The 25,901-nt window shown below is 48.9% G+C and overlaps 3 protein-coding genes across 7 annotated transcripts in view; 2 read left to right on the forward strand and 1 right to left on the reverse strand.

The window, feature by feature from the left end:
- Positions 1-233: 233 nt before the first annotated feature.
- TRADD (TNFRSF1A associated via death domain) lies at positions 234-13,034 on the forward strand. Of its 4 annotated transcripts, none has more exons than XM_066637651.1 (6): positions 234-313; positions 2,017-2,079; positions 3,469-3,621; positions 5,553-5,833; positions 6,681-6,870; positions 9,795-13,034. In XM_066637651.1, exons 3-6 carry the CDS (start codon positions 3,480-3,482, stop codon positions 10,100-10,102), a joined length of 921 nt encoding a protein of 306 aa, XP_066493748.1. In that variant the 5' UTR covers positions 234-313; positions 2,017-2,079; positions 3,469-3,479; the 3' UTR covers positions 10,103-13,034. The 4 variants fall into 4 exon arrangements, with proteins under 4 accessions (XP_066493748.1, XP_066493751.1, XP_066493749.1 ...); XM_066637652.1 differs by lacking the exon at positions 234-313 and adding an exon at positions 406-493; XM_066637654.1 differs by lacking the exon at positions 2,017-2,079 and having other exon boundaries at positions 278-493.
- A 1,503-nt stretch (positions 13,035-14,537) lies between these two features.
- B3GNT9 (UDP-GlcNAc:betaGal beta-1,3-N-acetylglucosaminyltransferase 9) lies at positions 14,538-21,469 on the forward strand. Its single transcript, XM_066637002.1, has 2 exons — positions 14,538-15,141; positions 19,563-21,469. Exon 2 carries the CDS (start codon positions 19,630-19,632, stop codon positions 20,860-20,862), a length of 1,233 nt encoding a protein of 410 aa, XP_066493099.1. The 5' UTR covers positions 14,538-15,141; positions 19,563-19,629; the 3' UTR covers positions 20,863-21,469.
- A 2,236-nt stretch (positions 21,470-23,705) lies between these two features.
- Positions 23,706-25,901, reverse strand: part of PHAF1 (phagosome assembly factor 1) — a 55,335-nt gene continuing 53,139 nt past the window's right edge. For both annotated transcript variants that reach the window (XM_066637000.1, XM_066637001.1), the window contains exon 17: positions 23,706-25,321. In XM_066637000.1, the coding sequence (XP_066493097.1) occupies positions 25,232-25,321 (90 nt within the window). In that variant the 3' untranslated portion in view covers positions 23,706-25,231. The remainder of the gene's footprint in view (positions 25,322-25,901) is intronic.

Here is a 25,901-nt window from a genome sequence, read left to right on the forward strand (position 1 = left end):
GGCGGCTGGCACGGAGCCCCGCGGGCCGGGCAGCGGAGAGGGCCGTCCCGGGTCGGGGCGAAGGCCGGCAGGGAGCGCTGCTCGCGGGGCGCGGACTCCACCTCGGGGGCGGCGCGCCGCCCGCGACAGCCCGGGAGGGTCGCGGCTGCCGGAAGACTGCGCGGTGCGAGCGCCTCTGCGCGCCCGCGGAGGGAGCGCGCCCCGCCCCGCCTCGCCTCGCCTCCCCGGGAGGCTGCTGCTCCTCCCCGCCGCTCCTTCCTCCTCTCCGGGCGGGCGCCGCGCGCAGAGGCGGAAGGCGGCCGGAGCGAGGAAGGTAACGCCGCGCACCCCGGGGGGGGAGGGAGGCCGCGCCGGGGCAGCCCCTTCCTCGCCCCGTCCCGTCCCGTCCCGGCCCCCCCTGCCCTCCCCGGGGCCGCCCTCGTGCCGACAGGGGCAGGAAGGAAGGGGGCCCCTGCAGGGTCGGGCTCCGCCGTCCTCACAGCACCCTTGCGAGGTAGGCCGGCCTTTGCTGCTGGGGCGAGGAGCGAGCGGAGGAGCTCCTGCCGGGCCGCGCCCGGCCCCCACGCAGCGCGGCGACCGCGTCGTGCTCCCCCGCCAGGAATGACTCGCAGCCGGGCTGAGAGCTGCGCCCCGCGGAGCCTCCTCCCCTCCCGGCACGCGCTTTGCTGGCTGGAGCAGCTCTGGGTGGAAGCGTCAAGCACAGAACGGGCAGAGAGCGCGGGGAACGGTCGCTGCCCAGGCCGTGTCGGTGGCAGTGCCCGCTGTACCACTGGGAGCGGAAGGGCAGCGGCCCAGTGCCCAGCTTAGCCCCCGGTCCTCGGCCTGGAACAGAAAAGCCCTGCGTTCGAGGGACAGGAAATCCGGCAGCCAGCAGGACAGACGGGTCTTCAACAAGCACCAAAAGATTTCACGGGAGCTGCGTGGTCAGTCTGGGCAAGCAGCTCCCTGAGGCTCTTCTCGCCCTCTCATGTCACCATTGTCAGCGGTTGATGTGAGCCAGCATCACTGAGAGCACTGATCCTAGGTGACTTGTGGCACATTGGCTGATACTGGTGTCATGTGGGTATATACCCTCCCTTTATCAGGGGTCTTGACACTGGCACAGGGGACACACCTGCGATACATTTCCAGTGTGGCCTGAAACGTGAACCACAGGCAGTGTTCCCTCTGAGCTGCGGAACTATCCAGCTTGAAGCCAAGCTCCATGCAGCTCAGAGCTCCGCTTTTGCCGGAAGCCTGGCAGTCCCTGCTAAACATCTGGAGGCCGAGGAGTGGCACAGACCCCTTAGAGCAGGGGTGCTCAATAGGTGGATCGCAATCTACCTGTAGATCGCGAGGCAAAATGAGTAGATCGCGGAGCCCTGTCTCTCCAAACTGCTAATATGTCAGTTTCGACTAGTGACTAGACGAAACTGACATATTTAGCTAAACTGACACTGAAACGGACCCTTTAGCTGCTCTTCAGGCATGCAGCAACAAAACTGACGAAACTGACTAGACTCCAGCAGGGGCTCCATACATTAAAGGGGGTGTCTGTCAGACGCTTCCTTCCCCCCTGGTAGATCTCCGGGCCTTGCTGGGTTTCAAAGTAGCTCTCAAGCCAAAAAAGTGTGAGCACCCCTGCCTTAGAGGAAACGCCGGCCAGAGGGGAACAATTTTGCTAAAGCAAGCCACACATCAGAAATTCCATTATTTTAAAAAAATGTTTATATATCTCTTTGCATATACCATGCAGACTGGACATGGGGATCCCACACACAGTGCCAATATAGAACCAGGTCACTCCCTGTTTACTGTAGTCTGCAAAGAAGGAGCAGGGGAAGCGGAAAAGCTTATTGGGGGAAAATGCATAAATAGGAAATCTAAATAGTCACCCAAAGAAAGACATCTAACAGCACAATCTTATGCGTTACTCCAAAGTAAGTGCTGCTGGAGTTCAACAGGATTTACTCCCAGGTAAGTGTGTTTAGAATTGCAAACTTCATAAATTAACCTGTCAAATCAATTGATTTACAGCACAATCTTATGCATGATTACTAAGAAGCAAGTCCCACCAAGTTCAGTGAAATTAACTCCCAGGTAAGCATGCACAGGATTGCAACCCAAGAGACTGAGCAGGACTTCTCTGGTTCAAAATTTGCCTTGTGACTATTAATAATAAGAATAGTATTTATATACAGCTTTTCAACAAAAAGTTCACAAAGCGGTTTACAGAGAAAAATCAAATAACTAATGGCTCCCTGTCCCAAAAGGGCTCACAATCTAAAAAATGCCAGGGAATACCAGCAGACAGCCACTAGAAAAGACACTGCTGGGGTGAGGTGGGCCAGTTACTCTCCCCCTGCTAAAAAGAGGAGAACCCACTTGGAAAAGTGTCTCTTACCCAAATAGCAGGGACTATGTGCCCTTCGACTGCTCCTTGAGCCTCCATTCTCCATTTCCATCTGTAGTATGGGAATTACTTTCATACCTTACAGGATTGTTGTAAGGAATAAATGTAGATAATGTACACACTTGGGAAAAACTATGCAGATGTTAAGTGTTATCATAAATAATCTGCATTTGGGTAAAAATATTTCTGAAGCAAAAATCCTACTCTCATTGGCAATCAGTGGGTACATAATTTGTCCCCAGCATCACATTGCCTAGTAGGCCAACCAGAGACCCGGGGTTCAGTGGGGAGGCAGGCTTACTGGGAGGCACTTGCTGGATTTCAAAAGAAGAGGGAAACAATGGAAAAAGTAAAGCGAAGAGTAGCGGGCTAGACCAGGGATGTCAAACATAAGGCCTGCAGGCCAAATTCAGCCCCTGGAAGCAATTTCTCTCTCCCTCTCTTCTCTCCCCCCCCCCCACCCCGTTAAGAACATAAGAACAGCTCCACTGAATCAGGCCATAGGCCCATCTAGTCCAGCCTCCTATAGCGGCCCACCAAATGCCCCAGGGAGCACACAGGACAGCAAGAGACCCACATCCTGGTGCCCTCCCTTGCATCTGGTATTCTGACATAGCCCATTTCTAAAATCAATTATAATTGGGCTCTCATATAGTGAAAATAGGAACAAAATTTGCACTTTTTGTCTTCTGTCATTTGCAGCTAATGAGCTTCTGTGCAAGCACAAAGCACTTATTTCTTGCCATCTCCTGCTTAATGGTGTCACTTTCTGCTTAGCGATGTCATCCGCAGCAGGCAGTGTGAGTGCTAACTTTGGCCCTCTGTATGAAATGAGTTTGACATTCCTGGGCTACACTGTTTCCCAGAAGATGCTCTCATCCATTGCTTGCTTCTGTTTCACTTCCTCCTCTGCTCTGTGCCCCAGCAAGAGCAGGAGGAGCTGTGGGGGCAGATGCCTCCATCTGCCCCCAGCCCAGCCAGCCAGCCCCAAAAGTGATTCTAACATGGCTAGGTAATATCGAAAGGACCCTTCCACAACAACTGCTTATATTTTGTGTTCATTTTTTTTCTTTTAGGAGGCCAAATAATGGGGGACAGCTCTGATGTTTGGGTGGGAAGCGCCTACCTGTTTGTCCAGTCGACCTCCGAAAAAGTTTTTCTGCCTGTGCTCTATGGAAACCCTCAGCAGAAGCCCAGCGTATTTAAGGCACTCAAACTGGCCTTAGCAGGTAAGTGTTCTGCTCTCAGCTGCCCCTGCCGTTAGTTGACTTACTACTCTGGGGTGGTAACACCATTGGCCTCTCATCTTTCTGGGAGCTTATGGTCAGGCTGCCCTTGGAATGTGTTTTGCCAAATTCCTGTTCTAAACTTGGCCTAGAGAAATTATGCCCACTTTAAGCTAATTAGTCCCCCTCTCTAGCAGTGTATAAACCTATTGCTGAACTCCAGCACCAGCAGGAAGGTGACTAGTAGGTGGTTTGCCTGTGGGGTTTCAGGATCACTCCTTGTAGTTCTCCAAGCAGCAGCTCTTCTAGGTACAGCAGCAACACCTCAGCTCTCCACCACTCAGCAGTCTCTGTTGGGTTAGTCAGTTAGCTAGTCAGTCTGTTGTCCACCTGCCAGTTCATAATCAGTCCTCTCTCCTCCTTCAACTACCCACCCACTCTCACTGCTCCAGATGCTACTTTTATCCCTGTAATGACCTGACTGCCTCTAGTGGCTGCAGCTGTGCTAATTAAGAGTCCTGGGGTTAACCCTAAGTTTCCTGGCTGATCTCCAGCCACTGCTAGCACCACATTATCTCCTTGAGAATCTTCTGTGATTCCAGTACAGAATGTCAACTTCTTCTGCATCCAGACCCTGTCCTTAGACCCACTGCTGGGGAATGTAACTATTTAGCTGTGCTCCCTAGCCATGTTTGCTGGAAGACTCCTGGACTCCTTCTGTAGGTGGAGGACTCTGATCCTTCAGCTCATGGAGCTGTTTGTGATTTTCAGATAAGACCTCTCCATTCAATGATCGTAAAGATAATGGGCAGCTGATTCACAGAGGCTTGCCTGTTTTGGAAATGCCTTCTGGCCCAACAGAAGGTTGGTTGAAGTCCTTGGTCTCTTTCTCAGGGTGTACACAGTAGAAGTGACAAAGGACACCTGGCAAGGCTTAGTGGAAGTTAGTGGAGACTGAGAGTTTAAGGTAGCAGATGTGGTGCAGGGTTGGTCCTGTGTTTCAAATGCTTCCAAAGCTACTGGGAATCTGGGGTCAGTGAGAATAAGCAGTTGTGAAAACCCTGTAAAGCACTTTTTGATGACTTGGGCACAAGGAGTGCTGGTGGGAAGGCCTGCACCATACTGCTGATGCCAGCTCGGGACCTGTGGCCGCAGGGGCAGGCAAGTTCTGTGCTGGGTGGCAGAGAGGCGGAGGGGAAGCCAGGGAGGGGTGTAACAGGCCAGGAGGAGGGCAGATCAGGGTGGATCAGGCCTGGGAGGTGGGCCGGGAGGGCGGAAGAGGCCTCTGCCATATCCTAACCCCCTTCCCAGGCCTGAAAGCCCAGCGATTTCGCCCAGTGCAGCTCCAAGTAGTCCCAGTGAGCAGGCTGGGACTTGACTTGGGGTAAGGAAACATTGGTTCCTTCAACCTCAGACCTGCAGCCTGCTCAGTTCCAGTGCTGGATACAGCGTGGGTGGCTCTGCTGCACCTGCGCTGGATAGGATTGGGCTGCCCATCCGCTCAAAGGGAGTAAGAATGCTGGCCTTGTGTGGTAATTGTAAGGACTGCAGCAGGATAAGACGCAAAGCGCTTTGCAGGCTCAGAGAGCTCTGTGCAGTTCAAGGCTAAGCAGGATTACCTGATCTGTTTTAGATGTTTTAAAAACTTGCTTGTCATCCCCAAAGCCTCATTTTGGGCATTTAAAACCTTAATGATTGACATCCACTTTCAGTCATATCCTTGGGAAAAAATTGGGTGAAAAGGCCTTTCATAGCCCCACACCTGGGATCCTTTATTCGGAGATGGCTGAGATTCTCTTCATGCAAAGCCTGCACGTTGGCACTGAGCTGTGGAGGAAGGAGATTAAATGTTAACCATCTTATGGCCTTTCAAGGTGCTTTTTCCTGGAATCCCTCCCTTGATTGGCGGCTGGCTTTTCTCCCCCCTCCTCCAGATTCCACAGGTAGCCTCAATGGGGTGGACATGCTGAAGGTCCACTGTAGTGACCCTCATCTGATCATCCAGCTTAAATTCTGCAAGCAAGAAAACTGCCGGAAGTTCCTGCGGAGCTACCGTCAAGGCGATCTCCAGGAGTCGCTTCAGAAACATCTCAAGGTCTCCTTGGCCATGTCCAACACAGTCCTTGTTCAGATGGAGCTGAAAGCAGGCACAGAGAAGCTGGACTCTATACTTTGGGAGGAGAAGCGGTGCTTGGAATGCATCTACCATGAAAAGGTGACAGCAGGAATGCGGGGCAGATTCTTTGACTATCTCAAGTGACTGTCAGTAACAAGGTAGTGTGTTAAAATGTAGATTGGATGCCCAGATAACTAGAATTCTTCAGAAACAGAAGGCTGAATTCAGAGTGTTCCAAAAGTTGAATTCTGAAACCAAGTTGCAGGATTTATTTTATTGTGCATATTTTATATTGCATGGTTTAGTACAGGGGTCTCCAAACCCCGGCCTGGGGGCCAGATGCGGCCCAAGGCAAGCCTCTGTCCGACCCACGGCCAGCCTCTTGTCCCCTGAAAGCCCCAGGCCCACTTTGCTAAACATGACTGGAACTATGCTCTGGTTGCATCTGGAGGGTGTTCTAAGGGCCAGAGAGGTTGAATGAAGGAGCCCATTCATTCATTTATTCACACATCTAAGTTCTATCTCTAATGTATTCATATAAATTTTATATTTAAATTTTTTTCCGGCCCTCAAAACCGTGCCAGACATTTGATGCGGCCCTCTGGCCACAAAGTTTGGAGACCCCTGGTTTAGTACTTCTTAGATTTCAGTCTGCTTGGGAGCACTTTTAAAAATTGATCTGACAAAAACAATTATTTTTTATTATTGTTATGTGAATATTTATATACTGCTTTTCAACAACAAAAAGTTCAGTGTGATCCTATACATGTTTACTTAAAAGTAGGCCACATTGTGTGCAATGGGGCTCATTTGTAGGCAAGTGTGCATTTGGATTGCAGCCCAAAATTCACAACTTACTTACGTGCAAGGAAGGAAGAGAGCAGGAAGTGAATGGGAAACAAGTCCTTCTGGAAATAATGGGTTCACGTACTACTTTGCATTTCAGCCTAACCGTCTCAGGGATGAAGAAATTACGGAGCTGGAGGAATCCCTTCGGAACTTGAATTGTTATCAAGAAAGCAGCTCTGATAGCAAGCATCCCTCTCCCAACTCTCCGCCTCCATCTTACAGTTCCTTGCAGATTTCAAACACTGTGCCACCACTGGACACCTTCACTTTCCAGGGGCAACAGTTTGGTGAGTGCAGAGGGACAAAAACTGAGATAACCCCTTAAGAAAGAGGACTGGTTAATTGTACTGTATGTCTGTACAAAAAGCAAGTAGCTTAACAAGTGCATTCCTCAATGTCACCTCAAGGGGGCACTCTTGCTCACAACTGCATGTTTTTGATTGCACGCAGTTGCACAGAACACAAACACTTGGGGCCAGACTAGGTGCCACTATAAACCAGGGATGCACAAACACTCCAGTGCTCACACTGCAGTCGAGCCAAGCTTTTAAACCCATTCCACGCAAGTGTCTGCCAAAGCTTGCGCCTCTGTCTTGCAAAGGCTCAAGTGTGCCCATGAGAGGATGAAGCTTTGCAGCTATTGGCTGCCCATAAAAGTTCAGCTCAGAAAGAACCTTTGCAAGGGGCCTGTTTGCTCACAAAGGTTTGAACCTTCATGGACACATTTGTGCTCAGCTTGATTCCACTCACACGCATTCAAGTGGGCGGGTGGGGGATTTCATTATTTTAAGCTCTCCTAGAAGAATGCTTGAAAAATCTCTGTCTCCATAGCATGACACATCATTCCCCTCCCATGTAGTCTCTTTATTTTTAATAGTAGCTGCAAAGGTGGCAGGATCTGGATTTGGACTGCATGCATGTGTGTGAACCAGCTTTTTGAAAGCTTCTCTCTTGCCCCAAAGAGCATCCGGGGGGGGGGGGGGGAGAGATTTTTAGTGAGTGCAGTGCAGGGGGGAAATAGTTGAACCCTCAATTCTGATGGCTAATTACAAAGTTAAGTGATAGGGATAGAACTATAAAAACAGCAACAGCATAGAAACAATGGCATACAAGCAGCAACCAAGGGTAAAACGGGTCCCTAGGAGGTTCCTTCTCCCTCGTTAAAATGAATAAAATAAAAGTGAAATAAACGGATTTTTAGGCCCTTCTGAAAACTGTATAAAGAGGGTGCTGTTCTCAGACATTCTGGGAACTGATTCTAGAAATATGGTGCCATAACAGAAAAGCCCCTGAACCTTACCAACTTCCCCTTGGCTCCAGATGGCTGTGATTTCCTAAGAAGAGCCCTATCTGATGATCAAAAGGGGCATGCAGGGTCATATGGGAGAAGGTGGTCCTTGAGGTATCCTGAACTTTATTCACAAAAATCTAGCGAAGGCTTCAGAGTGGATATTAGGAGAATCTCGTGGACTCCCCTGCAGTGTTACAGTTAACATCCCAGACAATGTGAAACAGCCCCCCCCATGAGATTCTGCAGCAACAATGTTGACTGAAAAGAAAGCCTTCTTTGCTGCCATCACTGCTACCAAATAGGCATTAAGATGTACTTTTGCCAGGGTTCAAGAGTACATCAGTCGGGAATATAGCAACGCCGTAGACAAGACCACCGGAACCAGTTCGGGCAGGGAGTCCCAAAAGCAACAAGATGGCCTACACCAGGAGAATCCCTGCCCTGTCTTCCCCATTCAGCACCACATTCAGACACTCAACACATGCACACTGCATGTGAGACATGCACTCAGCAAGGGAGAGAGACTAATGTGACACCCCCTCCTGCTGCCATGGCTGCTGCAACACAGAGAAACCTGGTGGGCACAGCTGGGTGAGATTAACCCCACCATTACCACCAGTTCTCCGTAATGCAGGCCTGGTCAGCACCTTTTCCAGGGTTAAATTAGCTGCTTTTAATGCCCGGAAGGGAGAGAAAGCGGGGTAAAAATTGTGCAAATAAATTGTGGATCAGGCTGATCTTGTTATTCATTGACCTGGCATTCAGAAGCAGCAGCTTCAAGCCAGCAGGGCAGTTGCCAGGACCACCCAGGGTCCCAAGGGTGGAGGAGAGGCCACAAAGAGGTGTGGTCTGCCTTTAGCCAGTTCTCCTCTTGTTGTGAGCTGACCCATCTCACCACCATCTCCACCTCCCTTTGCCTGACAGCCTATCGATTGTGGCACACAACTCTCCAAAGCGTATGATACTGGAGGGGGAAGGAGGGAGGAAAGATGAAAAATACAGGGGCGGCACTCCTGGTCCCTTCCCCAGCTCGAGACTAGATGGGCCTTTGGCCTGATGCAGCAGGGCTCTTCTTAAGTTCTTAATTCCAGTGACCCCTGCTCACTGGGTAAGAGGCACTTTCAAGTGGGTGCTCCTCTTTTATTTAGCAGGGGGAGAGTAACTGGCCCACCTCACCCCAGCAGTGTCTGTTCTAGTGGCTGTCTGCTGGTTGTTTTGCATCTTTTTAGATTGTGAGCCCTTTTGGGATAGGCAGCCATTTAGTTTTTTTTATTTTTCTCTGTAAGCCGCTTTGTGAACTTTTAGTTGAAAAGCCGTAAATAAATACTATTGTTATTGTTGTTATTATTATTAATAATAATCTGCCACGCAAACTTCCAACCACCCTCAACTCTAGGACAGCTCTCACCCATCCTCCCACAGAATCTAATAAAAAGACCTAGGCCCCTCACCCTCACCTCTTACCAGGGCTCTAGGAAGCGGGTTGGTGCACCTCTCCATCCACCATCAAGGGAATAATTCCACTTGGGTTTTATACTCCCCTCCTGGGTTACTGCAGGGTATGCCGTGGCAGTTGCTGCTGTGATGTGTGTTGCTGCGGCTCTTGCTGTGCTGCTCCTCTCCTCAGGTTGAGAACACAAGGAAACGGGTTGTTCTGTATCCAGTATCAGCAGTGCCTGCCAGGATAGGGTCCTCCAGCCAGAGGAAACCAGGCACATGCTCTCTGGGCAGGAGCCACTGGGCTTAAAACTCACACCTCTGGCAAGCCAGAGGCATTAACAGGCTCCCCTGAGGAAAAAGATCCAGCGAAACTTTGAGTGCTGGTTCAGCCCTGAAGCTCAGTTGTCCCCAGTCCTGTCTAAAATGCCAGCTGCCACTTCAACAACCTTAGATTTTCTGCTTTTTCTGTTCCTTTCCAAGTCAACAGAAGGCTCACACCAGACGACCATCAGAAATTTGCCAAACTCGTGTCAAAGAAATGGAAGCAAGTGGGCCGGACTCTGCAGATCACCTGCCGGGCCCTTCGGGATCCTGTCATTGACAACTTGGCCATCGAGTATGAACGGGAGGGCCTGTACGAGCAAGCATACCAGCTGCTGCGCAGGTTTATCGACTCGGAGGGCAAGAAGGCCACTCTGCAAAGACTGGTTGCTGCTCTGGAGGAGAACGGCCTCATCAGCTTAGCTGAGGAACTTGTGGGGCTCCATCAAAATGAAAACAGGTTGTAGAAAAAAGTCCTGCATGTCAGAGACTGGCTGCGCAAGCTGCACATTGAATGATCCCTGCCTCTTGATCACAGTCTAATAATTTGATTTACGGTTGCAGGCCCATTAGCTAGTGCCTGAGGAGAATCCAGCAGAGCTTGTGGAAGGCCACATCCTGCCTCAATGCGGAAATGTGGCTATTCACAGGAAACATCTCATTGTCATCACCGACAGTCTGTCACATCCAGCATCGACAGGCAAGAAAATGAGCCATCCTCAGCCGAATCATCAAGACACAGCTTCCAAACTGCCTAGGGCCGCCTCACTGATCCCCTGTCCAACAGAGTCCGTTCACACCTTTGGCTGCAAGTCATCAGGTCTGGAGAGGGAGCAACCCGCTTGGCCTAGACTGATGCCACAGGAAAGGACTCCGAGCTGTGGGGAAGAGTTTGGTGCAAGCTGTTGTGTTGCAGAGTCTGATTTGTAATAACCATAGGGATGCTGCAGTCTTTGGGGCCGAAAAGTGTGACCAAACAGCCTGACTGGCATTCACATGAACAAACTCCAGATGCATTTTGCACTTCTTATCCGGAAGAGTCATACTCGCCTGCACTCACATAGTGTTTCCTGACAGAAGCAGCTCACCCACGTTTTCCTTGCATGGAGAACCAGCCCGCAGTCCTTTTCCCATCGTTCCCAGGGGGGAGTCCAGATCAAAGACTGTGCCCTTGGTGGCTGTGGCACAAGCGGGCAGCTGTTCCCTTTTCCTCAGGAAGGAGCAAGACAAATGGACTGGGTTAGTAGCTGTCCAGTTTCCTGCTGCCACCTGTCCCCTTCCGCACCTGAACCTTATCGTCACTGGTGAGATGCTGTAGTAACAGGGTTGTACTTCTTTTCTTTGTGTCACATACAAAATGGCAGCCTTGTATGTTGGTTAATTCAGACTAGAGGATTAGTTCAGAAAATAGAATTAATTCATAATGCAGAGCAAATTGCTCCTCACCTCTAGTGGATGTGAATATTCTGATCTTAGTTCATGGTTGCGTTAGTGAACAAGCACTGAATGCTCTTAACATATAGCTGTGAACTAAGTGAAGACATCAGGTTGGTTAACTTGGTGGCAAAAGCCACCTATTGACAAGGTTTCAGTCATCTTTGCTGCAGGGGGATGAGGGGTGCAGAAGCATCACCAGCAATAAACAAAGAATTGTTTATTCCATGAACTAACCTGAAGTGCCTGGCAGCCGCTCATTCTGTGCTCACAATCTCCAAGGCCTCGTCCTTGCAAACTATAGCTGAAGTGGCCCAGGTCAGGATGGTACAACTCCGTACTGCTGGTGGGAGAAACTGCATGACTGAATGCGCCAAAATCTTCCTGCACGGAGAGATGGGTGTCAGAGGGAAGAGCTTTGATCCAGCCTCCTTGCAATGCCAGTTTTCGTTTAAAATGTGCAGGGAATCCCTCATCCCTTCCTGGGGAAGCATGCAAGTTTGCAATCCTTCCCCCGCAGTCTGCAGCAGTATAGACCAGTAGTGGTGTTACCACCTCAGTTGCTGATGGGGGGAGCAGTTCTTCAGGTAAAATAGAACATAATGGGACTTACTTCTAAGTAGACACATCTAGCCTGTGCTGTTAATAAGTTCTCCATTGGGTAACAGTTTGAAGTTTGCTTCTTCTGGTGCTGCCATTTCAACTTCGAAACCAATATTTCTAGATGATTTCTTGCATTGGAATATCAGTTTCTGATGAATATATTGTCTTTCTTGAATATATTGTCAGGATTTACAGTCACACCCATACACTAAAATCTGATGGAAATCAAATGGGTACAGGTTTTTGAAAAGTGTTATTTACTTTACTCAGAAGTAAGTCCATTGTGTTCAGTAAGATTTAGGCTGTAACCTGTCTTACTCACAGGAAACAAGCACCTCTATAAATGGAAAATTCACTTGGGTATGAAATGGGAATTTTTCTTTAGTGCTCAAAATTTGGCACTTCAGACTAGAGAAAAATTCCCCATGAGTTTTATTTCAGCTCTGGTTGTAACTAAAGGAAAGCCAGAACTATTGGCCTTGTAATTGTTTTCTTACTTTAAAATCAACTTTTTTACAGCCTTCCTCTCCTGTGAAATATTCATTCATTTTTAGCTGAATTAAAATGCCCCAGGCTATCACGGTAGTGCTGCCATGTCACAGGACTACAGAATGGTGAGACAGCCTGCTGCTCTCAGCACCTGATGCTGATTTGCTATGTTGCCTCAGGCTGCAATCCTATCCATACTTTCCTAGGAGTAAGCCCCATTGATTATAATGGGATTTACTTCTGAGCAGACACGCATAGAATTGGGCTCTCAGATGGCTGTATAGTGACACTCAGGCTGCAATCATAGCCACACTTACCTGGGAGTAACTATTGACTTGAATGGGTCTTACTTCTGAGTCATAGGATTGGCAACTGCCACCAAATCCCTGCTCATAACAGGGACAGGGTATATTTTGCATGTATTTCTTATACGGCTGGATTAAAATACAGGTGAACCCTCTTTCTTCATTGTGGCGCTCCATGTAGTGTACCTGGGAGGGTCCTAGGTGGGCAACCAACCCAGCAACTTCAGCAAGACTGCCTCGTCATGTGCAGGCCTGGTGCTAACCCTAACAGCCCCAAAATGAAAAAGGACAGATACTCTACAAGAAGTGTTTCTCTTTCTACATCCTGGTAAGTTCCTTGACTTTGCACATATGCACAAAAGTGCCAAATGAATAGAAATTGCAATATTTTCACTGGTAACAGGTGCAGATGATTTTTGCAAAACAAATGGCATCCTTCTTGCCCTTCACTTTGTATTGCAACACTTATCTTAAATGTGATTTTTCCAAGTTTAAAACAGACTGTACGTTTCCATGAAAAAGCCATGGCAAAAATTCCAGTTGAATAAATATGCTAAGCAGTTGAAAAGGAATGAATGGAGTATTTATTGGAGGCCCCTCTTGGGAGTTTGTCAAAAGGGAATTGCACTGCACAGCCTGGGCTGTGTTCACTACTCTGAAAGGTTTGAACGATCTGGGGCCTGGGCTGGCTGTGGGAAGAAGAGGAGCCAAACTGGAACCCGGTGATGTGTTTTGGCAAAGCAGAGAGAAAGCATCCACTGACGTGGACAGGCCTCTCTGACGGTTAGTGTTCACCTGCTTTTATCATAGTCAGAAAACACAACACATCCTGGCCCCAGGTGATCATGAGCCCTGGGCAGCCCAAGATTTTACAGCCCCTGAGATGGCATGACAGGTACTGCCCCCCCCTTACCTGGTGATATGCCAGACTTTCCTTCTTCCACTCCCTGGACTGGAAAAGGAAGAGGGAAACAGAGCAGAAGAGTAAGTGTGGAGGAGACTAGTAGGCTCGAGCATCAAATACTCTGTCTCTGGAGGAAGAGGAGGAGTGGAAGTGAGCAGGCAGGCGGAAGTGGGTGGCCCTGCCACCAGTCTGTTGCGTGAAGCAATGTCTTCAGTTGGCCTCATGGATGAGCCATCTCCGAATGGGCCCTGCACTTCAGGAGGATTCAGCAGCCCCACAGAAGTCCTTACGTTTGAGAGCTGTTCAGGTTTTTTATTTTGGCTAGTTGTGTCAGTGGTTGCAGGTGGGGAAGCAGTTGTCAGTCAAGACGCAACAAGTGGTCTGGACATGTAAAATGTGTGAACGTCACAGCAGCTTCCCATTCATCTGATCTCCATACAGCTGCACTTGGAGTACAGAAAGTGGAATTTCAATTGCTATTTCTTGTGGGTCGCTTTAGAAACTAGCCTGAAAGCCCTTTGAGGCAGAGACCTGACCTCTCAGTATGTGTCCAGCACTATGTAAACTACAAATAGGTCGGTGTTTTCCTCCACCAGTGGTTCCCACCACACCCTCAGTGGCTCCTGAAAGTGGCTGATGACATCACCAGTCACTTCTGGGTTCAGAGACATTGTGTGCTTCAGACAGTGGTAAGGAGGTCAGGGCAAGTGGGCTTTCCCCAGCACGCAGATTTGCATGTGGGAGATCTTCCTGTACCACCAAACCTTGCAGCGCAGTTTCCCTGCCAGGGCAGTGGGCAATCCATGACACCCCAGAAAGTGCCTCAGGGCATTGCAATGCACAGTTTGATAACGACTGGTCTAAACAGCTCAGGCAGCACTTAAGTTGGCTCTTGCCTACAATACTTGGCGTTTCTGAGGCAAGTATGCAGATGAAGAAGACGGAGGCTGGGAAGTGAAAGCCACTTAGGGCAGCCCTGGCAGAAGTTCAAACCAGGGCTTTGCAGCCTAGTCTTTTTAGCTCTCCACAAGAGCTCAGACCAGAAACCAAATGTAGGGCGGGACAGATACCACTAAACCTTTTCCAAAAAAGGGCATGTGTTTGTGTGTGTGTGGGGGGGGGGGGGGTCAAGTGATGACATGTTACTCCTGCAGTCCAGATAGCAATGCTGATGTCATATGGAAGTTATTGGATTGACAATTTACAGCATGACTCATTTTGTCTTTTACGAGGAGCTAACTTTACTACCAGGTTTTTTCTTTTTTAAAAGCAGCATGAGGCTCTCTGTTCCTTGCCCGCAGACGGACACACATGCTCAAATGGACATGCAAGTATAGCCAGCTCCCCTTTTGTTGCTGGCAAACCTCTGCCTGGCAAGAGACCCACTGCTTTCCCCACTCTCCGTGAAACATCTGCTGAGGTCCACGTGACCAGCGCTTGGAGGCCCGCTGGATGCATTTCTTCGACGCAGTATGACGGCTTGAAGAAAATAATCAAGTAAGGAGAGCCCCAAAGACAGGATTTGGCAGAGGAGAAATGAGGGGGAAAGAAAGTTAGCCTGCAACCCTGCAATACACGGAAGGGGTGTTCCTTGTGACAGCACACTGGAAGGAAGGAGAGGCAGCTTTTGCCGAACCCAGCAAGGACTTCCTGGGCTATATGTGGGGAGGCCAAGGAATGCCAGAACTAAGTGCTTCCAGATGTGCCTGCTTGGCAGTCCTGCATCGAAACATCACTGAGGGGAAGCGGCATTGACGTGATCGCATTGGATGTAAGTAATATAGCGTCGGTTTGCTTGGGGAGTGTGTTATACAGACACATTGGGGATCGGGAGGCTGCCTTGCCTATAGCATTTACCCTACTACTGTATCTTTTCTGGGCAGTGTGCGGGCTGGGGGCTGGTTCAACGGCCCTTGACACGCAGAGGACCTGACTGAGCCCTCCCTCTGACTGTGCACACACTTTTCCCTGTGGAGGGGTCCGTTATCTGCAGCAAGGCGCTGCTCACTTTCAGCAGAGGAAGACGTGGCTGTTTCTTGGTGGAGAAATGCCAGAGGACGGTCTGTCCCCCCCACCACCTCAACAAGCAATGCCTGATCTTTTTCCACAGGCACAGGCAGACTGCAGGGACATGCGGTGGGTGGGAAGGCAGGTGAGGCTGTGCCTCTCCACAGGAGTCCTTCTGAAAGTGCTGCTGCTATGGGAGGTGCTCAGGGACTCACAATCCGCATGCAAAGCTTGAGCACCTCCCACGGCTGTGGCACTTTTCAAAGGACTCCGGTGGGGAGGCTCTGCCTTAAGAGCAGCCCCACTGGATCAGGCCATAGGCCCATCTAGTCCAGCTTCCTGTATCTCACAGCGGCCCACCAAATGCCCAGGGAGCACACCAGACAACAAGAGACCTGCAAGGCTTTCTGGGAATTGTAGTTAAGAACATAAGAACAGCCCCACTGGATCAGGCCATAGGCCCATCTAGTCCAGCTTCCTGTATCTCACAGCGGCCCACCAAATGCCCCAGGGAGCACACCAGATAACAAGAGAACTCATCCTGGTGCCCTCCCTTGCATCTGGCATTCTGACATAGCCCATTTCTAAAATCAGGAGGTTGCACGTACACATCATGGCTTGTACCCCGTAATGGATTTTTCCTCCAGAAATTTGCCCAATCCCCTTTTAAAGGCGTCCAGGCCAGATGCCAACACCACATCCTGTGGCAAGGAGTTCCACAGACAAACTACATACTGAGTAAAGAAACTACATTCAGTGCAGTGCTTGGCTCTAGTGCACAGGCTACAGTGAAGAAGGCACAGTGCCCCTGCACACATGCAGAGTGCTCACCACTGAGCAGCCCAAGCACTACTTTCTATCAGAATTCTGCAGGGTTTCTGCCAGTGAGTGAGTGGAAGGGACGCAAGGCACAGGAGCAGTGTGGCTCTGGAGGTGCCTTCAGCCTCCCTTCCCTTTTCCGAGCAGAGCTGCTGAGCCTGTGTTTCTTGTGTAGCTGTTAACACAAGCAAAGCTTTCCTGCTGTGTAGAAATGTGACCATGTGGACAGGCTACACCAGTTTAATTTCTGTCTGTTGCACAGCTGCTGAGAGCAGAGAAGCCTTGGTAGAAAAGTGACTAGGAGATCCACGCTTCTGCCCTACCAACTGTGTAGCCTGTGGGTACATATTTGCTTCTTTGGGCTCAACATCTCCTTGGGGATCAAGTGAACTTTCAAATGGAGAGGGCAGAAGGGCCAAGTTGGCTGTGAATGCCCCGTCCTGACAGGCTCCCTGCATGGCCTTTCTCATGCAGACCCACACAGGGTGTTTCTCACCCCTCCCCCCACCCCCATTTCCCATACCTCACCTGGGGAGGCCCAGAAATTCCACTCCAGCCTTGTGCTTGATATGCAGAGTCATGGTTAGAGCAGGGAGTTTGGTTCCAGGAAAGGAGGCTGTTTATTCCTTAGCCTCATTTAATTCTCTGGCTTGGGGTTCTGATCAGGACATGGCAAACCAGCTGTCTTGCAGCTGTTTAAAACCGGGGGGGGGGGCCGACATAGTCAGAACCCAGCCTCCCAAACACCACTTTGTTTGCTGTATGAGTAGGATTGCCTGAAACTAGTTTTTTTCCATCCTGCTGCAATGCTGGAAATTCCTGAGGACCCTGTTAAAAATCTCCAGGCTGTTTTGTCACCTGGATGTGGGTGCTGATCTGGCAGAGTGCTGGCAAGTCAGAGGCCCTAGGCGGGAGGGGAGTGGCATTAATGGGGGAGAGCAAAGCAGAATTGACAATCAGATGCATCCAAGACCCACAGGCAATACCACAATATTGCCAACTATTGAAAGGGGGGGGGAATGTGGTACCAGGGTGGAGCATTGTGAGAGGGATGGAACCTGGTGGCAGCCAAGAACAGCCTAATATTCACCTTTGTCCCTCACCCCACCCCCACCCAAGAAAAGAGCAACAGGGTCACTTTAGGCAAATTGACAACCCTAATTTTAAAGTGTGTTGCAGCAGGAGGAGGATTCCTGCTAGCCTGACCAGATCTGTACGGCTGTGCAGGGCTTCTTTCCACCTTTTTCATTGTTGTTGCAAATACTCCCACCAGAGAGTATTTGCTTCTTTGCAGCCAGAGAGTATCCCGTGTTCAGGAGCTGTACACAGGAAGGTCCCAGGCTTGCCCCACAGCTGCCTCTGAAGCAGGGGAGAGGCTTCACCAATGGCTGCTGCTCCCCCCAGATCCCACCTTCCTCAAACCCTGCCTCTTCCAAACTTCCTCTCTTCCACCCTGTCTTCCTTTTAGAATCCACTGAATTAATTAATTTTACATTTAAAACTTGAATAAATTTACATGAATGCTTTAGAGACGGAACTTATATGAATGAATGAATTTTTATTGAGGCAATCATCAGGGATGCGCTTATACCAAACACACAGGACAAGTCAGAAAAGGGGAAGGGGTTAACGTAACTCCTGACCACACAGCTCTTCGCAGAAATAAAACACTTGGAGACATAAATTGTTCAGAGGCAATGATGCACATGGGACATGGGGGTGGTTAAAATAATAGGCCAGTCAGGAGAAATCAAAGATTTGCTTCAAGACTAGTGGGACTCACCAGTCTTCTCTTCTTTGTAGTCAGGGTTAAGGGTGGCGAGCACATGGGCGGCTCTGGAGTGCCCAAAGCGGCAGCCGCAGAGATCTGAAGGTCTCACAATAGCTCAAGGCCTTGTGCAAAGCGAGGCCGGCCTTTCCTTCACTGCTGCTTGAGACATGAAGCGGCAAGCAGCGGAGAGAACTCAGCCCACAGCTCGTGTTGGGCTAGTGTGAGCTCCAGCAAGTCTCTGGCGGACCAGAGGCTTGTTGGAAACTTGGGGCTCCCCACGGGCCAGATTCAGCATCCCTGAGGGCTGCAAATGACCCCGGGCCAGGGTTTGAGTACCCCTGTTAAGGCCTCCCAAAGACCTTAGAAGGCTTCCTGAGGCCAGGTTGTGACATCCATGGGTCCCAAATCGGCGGATAAACAGGGCCGACTATATTTCCCCACTTTCCCTCCTCCATCCCATTCCCCTCCATTGCCTCCCTGTTGTCAACATCCAGGGGCAGAGACTGATCTTTTCTCCAGGCGTATTGATAGAGCAAGATTTAATAATTTATGCCAGAAGAATAAGGCAGTGATTGGGGCAAAGTGTAGAAGAAATGCATGCAAAGGACTTGGGAGTAGGAAAGGTGCATACTGCCTGTAGGATCAGGCCTGGGTCTGTCTAGCCCAGCATGTCATTTCCATCAGTGGTCAGTCAATGCTGCTATGTCAACATAGTGGTCTTCACCTTGTCGAGAGCTAGAACCTGCTTCAATCCCCTGCCTGCGACATGGGACCCACTTTCAAGAGCCCAGCGGGGGAGAAATGTGGGTGAGGGAACAACCATGGGGTAGTCAATCAGCACACTCTGCTACTGTGTCATTCTGCACCTTCCAGGCCAATCAGAAGGAGACGGGGCAGAGAATGTCAAGCCAGCAGCAGGCATCCAATTTTGAAAGCGGAAGGGAGAGTAAGAGGAAGTGCCACCATAGGAGAAAGCAGGCAAATGGGTAGGAGGCTAACAGCCCAATCCTATCCATCTTTCCAGTACCGGTGCAACCGCAATGCAGCCCCGGTGTAAGGGAACAAATGTTCCCAAACCTTAAGGAGGCCTCTGTGACTGAACCCCCAACACAGGAAGCAGTGCATGCCCCATAGACACAGCAGCACCGGCACTGGAAAACAGGATAGGATTGGGCTGTAAGGGAGACCACTTGCGATGCTTGGCCAAAACAATCTCTCCAAAGCCAAAATCTCTGGCAGGGAAGATCTCCAACTAGGATCCCCGGCTTTGGCTACTGTTCAAACTGTGCAGTCTGAGCCCCAAAACAAAATGCCAGGATTGCTGTGACCCACCCACTGGGTCCTGACCCACCTTTTGAAACCTCTGCATTAGGACAAGTTCCATATGCTTCTGTGCCACCTCTGTTGACACTGCAGCTGTCTGTTCGTATATAATGTACCTGGATGATACACGGAAATGAAAATTGAATCAATTAATGGGGGAAGCAACACCTTGCTATTAACTTCTACTTCCTCCATAGCTGTTTAAAGCGGAGATCTATTCATATAAATGCTGCTATAAACTGTACCCTGATCTACAATTTTGCGACTTGCAGATGGACGCAGCTGGCAGGCAATTCCCCTGACGCGACACGTGACATTTCTGTGACGCCTGTGGAAACAATGAGAGTTCAACTTAAAGGTGATGCCATCTGCACGCTCTTCCTGGCGGCAGCTCTTTGCGCTGTGCTCTACTCCCAGCTGGGCCACACGTCCCTGAGGAAAGAAGAAGCTCAGAACCAGAAGCAGCCGCTCACAAGCAAGAGGTTCTTCCACCTCCAGAAACAGCTACAGGTACAAGTGACGCCAGCAGAGCCTAAAATTATTTCTGCAGTGGAGCACGTCAAAGTGGCAAGCCAAGAGGATAGAGCCACCACTCCGCCACCCGTGACCCATCCCATTTTCGACTTTAAGCATTACCTGAGAAACAAAGACAGCCGCAAGTTTGAACTTCTTATTAACCAATCAAAGAAGTGCAAGAGGAGTCCTGGAGGCCCCTTCCTGCTCATTGTCATCAAATCACTGGTGGAGGACTTTGACCGTCGAGAGATTGTCCGGAAAACGTGGGGAAGGGAAGGGTTGATCAATGGTGTGCAGGTGCAAAGAGTTTTCCTCCTGGGAGTCCCCAAAAACAAGACCACCCTGCCAGAATGGGAGACCCTTATTCATCAGGAGAGCCAGATGTATCGGGACATCTTGTTGTGGGACTTCCTTGACACGTTCTTCAACTTGACCTTGAAAGAGATACACTTTTTAAGTTGGGCTGATGAGTTTTGTTCCACTGCCAAGTTCATATTCAAAGGGGATGCTGATGTTTTTGTCAACGTGGAAAACATTGTAACCTTTCTTGAGAAGCACGATCCTTCAGAGGACCTCTTTGTTGGGGATATCATCTACAACGCACAACCGATCCGAGCCCGCAATAGCAAATATTACATCCCCGAGACGATGTACGGGCTGGGCATTTATCCAGCTTATGCTGGGGGTGGAGGGTTCTTACTTTCTAGCAGTACTATGAAGAAGCTTTCCCAGGCTTGCAAGGAGGTAGAGCTTTTTCCCATTGATGATGTCTTCTTAGGCATGTGCCTACAAAGAATCAACCTAAAGCCCATTTCGCATGAAGGGTTCAAGACGTTTGGAATAATGAAGCCCTCGGCTGCCCCACACCTGCAGACTTTCGATCCCTGTTTTTACAAAGATCTCATGGTGGTCCACAGCCTCAAGGTGGCTGAAATCTGGCTCATGTGGAACCTGCTCCACAGCCCTCGGCTCTCTTGTACGCAGAAGAAGCAGGTGAAGAAGGCTTTCCGATGGAAGACAAAGGTTAAGGGGACTACAAAGGCTCATGCCTCCTAAAGAAGGGTTCACACAGGCCTGATCCACGTCATCTGACGACGCGACAACTCGACATGCATGTGTGAATGAACCATCGCTGATCTGTCGCTACAAACGGAGCTTACAGATCATCTCCTCCAACACCCTAGTCTTCAAGCAGTCAACAAAGGTGGACCTACTCAATCAAAGCAGCTGTAAGCATGGCAGACATGTGTAGGTGAGGGAAATATGTGGTCACAAGAAGCAACAAGGCAGATTAGTACTGAAAAAGGAGGAGGATTAGGATGGGTTGATCTGAGTAGAGTTCTCCTCACGCAATGGGGCTTTCCTTCTCTTCCATCCCACTGCAGTCTCTTCTGGCCCTGAAAAGCTGTACTTGAGGGTCAAAGGACTCTCTGTAATGGCCCTAATACCAGACAGCAGATGGTACCAAAAATACTATAACTCAGTTGTTAGAAATCAAATGGGCAAAAGAATAGACCAAGCAAGACCAAGTGGCATAAACAGGGCTTGTTTATGCCACTCTGCCAGGTACTCTGCATTTGCATCGATGTCTGTTCTAAGGCAGTTCTACAGCATTGTGTTTTCACTTACGGCTTTGTGATTTCAATATAATATGGAAACCGCATGTCTGACTCTTTTTTTCATTTGTGCACACCGTTCCATTTGTCCCCTACCCCCAAAAAACCTTGTTCCCCAACCCAATAAGAGTACTTCCCATGAATCTCCCCAATTGGTTTTAAAACGAAACAAGGGAAAAGAATAGGAGTGAACTCAGCAGCATCTGTCTCAGGCACAGGCAACCTGTCCATTTGAATGGTGGGGTTCGCACCAACAGGCAGGTGGCACAGCAGTGACACAGTGAACCACTGGGCTCCAGTTCACTGTGGAAGAAGCGGCCTCAATCCACTTCCCTAACCACTCGCCTCACTCCTTCCTCCTGCAGTCCCTGTCAAGTCAGGAAGTGCTTCTTGACTGAACCTCCCAAGTGGGCTCCTAAAGCCTGGCTGTGACTGATGCATCCTGTTGAATCCAAGCAAGAAAAGGTGCTACGCCTCGTTTTCCTTTGCCAGGCACTATGGTCACCTCTAGGAGTAAACAGATGCCAAACTCGGCCAGTCCTGAAGAACAGGAAATCCTGGTGACACAAAGAAGCTTCTCAGAGAAATGCCAGCCAGGGATGAAATGTGAGAACCAGAGGCCCTTGATGCAGGACGCTGACTGTATAGAAAAATAATTTGGTGGGGGGAAGTTTTAGCAGAAAAAAGGAAACAGGTTACGCACAAAGGAATACTCCCTTGGCGCTGACTAATAAAAGCAAATGAGCAATAGAAGCCCATGTGACCTGAGCAGAGGACTTTTCAGCCTCTGTTCGATCAATACCACCTTTTGTAGGTATCACTTCCCCAAGCACCACCACTTCCACCAGAGATGTCGGCTCCACACCCTCCTTCAAGGGGACTCTGAAGGACCAGGCAGCCACACAGCCACATGCTGCCCACTTCCAGTCAGCCCAGGGCAGGTGAGGTGATCACCTGCCATTCTGTGAAGTACTACAGATGGTACTAGTATCAGTATGCCTTACAGCAGGCCTTCAAACTCTGGCCTGTGGGCCGGATCCCGTGTTCCAGTATAATGATCTCAGGCACAGTGGTGGCAAAGCCTTACCATTCTTTCCAGCTTCGCAGCCAATCTATGCAGAGAGCTGCACTGGGCAGCCTCTTCCCCTCAGAAATCAGGGTCTCCTGGGGCAGTGTGTGGTAGAAGTTGCTGCCCTGCATGATGCTCTGCAAAGTCTGACTGCACAGATGGGAGGAGGAGGTGCAGAAGGGTAAAACTTTGCCATTGCCATGCCCTGCCCAAGAGCATTATGCTGGTGCACCACAGGCTGCAGTCTGGAGGCCCCTGCCTTAGGGGAATAAGGAACCACTACACCTCTGGGGGGATCCCACCTGTTCTCAATCCACTCCCCTGAAACCTCCAATCAAGGGATGAGATGGATGGTTAATGATCAAACTGCCAATTCGTATTTCCAGACCTCTTCCCTCCCTCCCGTCTCCCAATTCCCCTGTCATGCCAATGGACTGAACCACCTCTTGCATGCTGCTCGGCTGCCAAAACCAACTGTGGGGAGGAGCAGAGACGGGACACAAACAAAATCACCAAAGACTCACCCAGTAGTTGCAAAATACACGCACCCGGCAACTGTACTTAGACACAGTAACTGAGCTTCATTTTATTTGTCCTTTTAATGTACATGCTACTTATGTATTTCTTATAATTTACAGAAGGGCTGTGAAAAAAACCATGTTAGAAAAGAATTTGGGGGTTTTCTTAGCAAGCAACGAACATAGCAAGAAACAGGACACTGGGAGGCAGGGCAGTCACATCCAGGAATAAAGGGAAGCCAGAAAACCTTTTTTTCCTTTATTCATTAAGTTCTCAGTGGGGCTTCCTTGATTTTATTTTTATTTTTTTTAAAGTAAAACAGTGTAGAATGTCACAGTATACAGGAAGACTAAATGGCAAACGGAGATCCCACATACTCTCAAACACATGCACACAGACACACACACCACATTTATCCCTGCTACTGGTCCATAATTCAAAACTTTTAGTTAACGCTCTAAAATTTTCTACCTCTCATTCATAGATAAACTATACATGATTACACTGTACATGGAGTTAAAATTACAAAAATGTTTTCATATTTACAAAAATCTGTACATACATTTGTAAAACTCACAAAAATTGTCTATAATATATCACAAGTTGCTACACCAAAATATTAAAAATGGGCTTAAATTATACATTTCTCTTCCTCCCCCTGATTGTTGTAAAAAGGGTTAATATTCCAAAGACAGTCTCCTTTCCCCACTGGTACCACCGAACCCCATGCCTCCCTCTCAGGATAACCACGTGATAAAGCAGAATCTCTGGCTGGAAGCAGCTGAAATCATGTCTGCTGAGGGGTGGAGATACAGGTGCGCAGTGTGACTATATATGTACAGAAATGTTGAAACTAGACTAAGGATCTCTTTGGCTAACATTTGGCATTTAAGAGAGATCACAATTGTCAGGAAGGGGGCCTTCCCCCCCCCCCCAATGTGCTATGTCTGCAGTACAGCCTGCCAGGATCACATTCCACAGAAGTCCCACTTGGGAAACTTATCTTGCATTAAGGCCACACCTATTCATCGCGATGAGTCTTGGGTGGGAAAGGATTCCCAACAGCCATGCCTCAGGTTTCCCACTATTGTTTCTCTACGGGATTTGGAAGAGGAATTAAGGAATTTTAAGTTGCAAAACAGGGTAATTGCTTGCAAGCTTACAGAACAGAATACTTCTTTATTTTTCCCCTCTCTTAAGAAAAATGTTTATCAAAACCCTTAAGAAAAACAAAACTCATAGGAATAATCTACTTGACTTTGTTCCCCCTTCTGGAAACTGTATATTTAAAAAATCCACACACACAAATTTAGTTAACCAGGCATGGCAGAAAAAGTTGCTTCAGCATGTCAAGTAAATATTAGTGCAGAAAAAGGTGGGATCATTTCAACCCACTGTATAAATAAGCCGTATGCATGGCGAACAATTAAATAAGCCATCGTACCCCCTCCCCAGCTCACACCCATTCCACAGATGCTCCTCAGTGAAGACTGACAGGTCTTTCATCAAGTAAGTAAAAAGCATATGTAGTGCAAAAATGTTACAACCAAGTCGTCTGTTTTGCGCTCAGCGTTCGGCAGACATGTGGTGCCTGAAATCATGGACGTGTATATACATACTTGTCACATTTGGTTTGATGTCCTACGCCACAGAAATACCCATGTAATTTATTTTGTATATTTACACACACACACAAAGTTCTGCGCATGTATACAGACACACTGTCATCTTTAAAAAAATATGACCACTGGATCAATACAATTAACACAAACAGACTTGGAGGCAAAAAAATTAAAAATCCAATACCTGCTTCCAGATGCTTCAAGGCTCAGAAAGTTTGTGCTTCTAACTGACGCAGTGCTGTGTCTGCCTTCTTTCTTTCTTTCTTTCTTTCTCTCTCTTCTTCAGCTCATTCTTCTAGCTCAGGAAAGCCAGACCAGTTCGTTCAAATCCACACCATTAAGGACAAGGGGAATCAAGAGTAGACCAATGGTGGGGGCGCCCTACAGCTCACCTGCACCGCTAGTGACAGGTCTGGCAACACACAGTCCAAGGCCTTTCCCATCTTGCCCCATATGCTCAGGTGGCAAGACATTGTTTCTGAATGACACACACACATAAAAGAGATTCCATGTCACACCGTGCTTTTCCATATTGTAAGTGGCAGCAATACAAGGCACACTGTACTCATTGTGTAGCATTTCAATTAGCTGATATCCCTTCACTGGGGAAGATCCGACGTTTTCAACTGGTTGCTGGGTCTTGCTGGACCATACAGAGTAACAGACGCTATGTGGTTATTCTGCATCACCTAAAAAAGAGAGATAGTCATATAGAAGGCAGACACGTCCCAAAAGTAAGCCCAAATAAGCAAAGACCATGCCAGTGCAACACAATGGCTGGGATGTGCCTTGATATGCAGGATTGGAGCCCCAAGTTCCCAAACAGTTTTGGGACAGTTTTGTTGCATGGATGCATAGTTAAGTCTACTGACTCTCATTTTAACCATAAGAATACATTTCTTTTTTGTTGGATTATTTATTTTAACTTTTAGTGCTGTATCTTGCCCTGCATAGTGAGGCCTGCAATTAATAATAATAAATAATAATAATACTGGTATTTATATACCGCCTTTCTGGCCATTGGATTCCTCCTCTGACTTTATTCAGGGCGTTCACATAGGCAGGCTATCTCTAAACCCCTGAGGGGATTTTTACAATAACAGAAAGGTTCTGTCTTTCAAGAACCGCACAACATTTTAGATGGATCTTTCATGGTCTGGTATCACTTCTGGCCCCCAGCTGCCTCCCACACTGGCTGACAAGCAGCTCCTTCATCTCTCACTTGAAGGGCAGCCAAGACGCTCCTTTACTCACACCAAAGAGCAGGTG

Source organism: Tiliqua scincoides, chromosome 9, assembly GCF_035046505.1.
Source record: "Tiliqua scincoides isolate rTilSci1 chromosome 9, rTilSci1.hap2, whole genome shotgun sequence".
Taxonomy (NCBI): Eukaryota; Metazoa; Chordata; class Lepidosauria; order Squamata; family Scincidae; genus Tiliqua; species Tiliqua scincoides.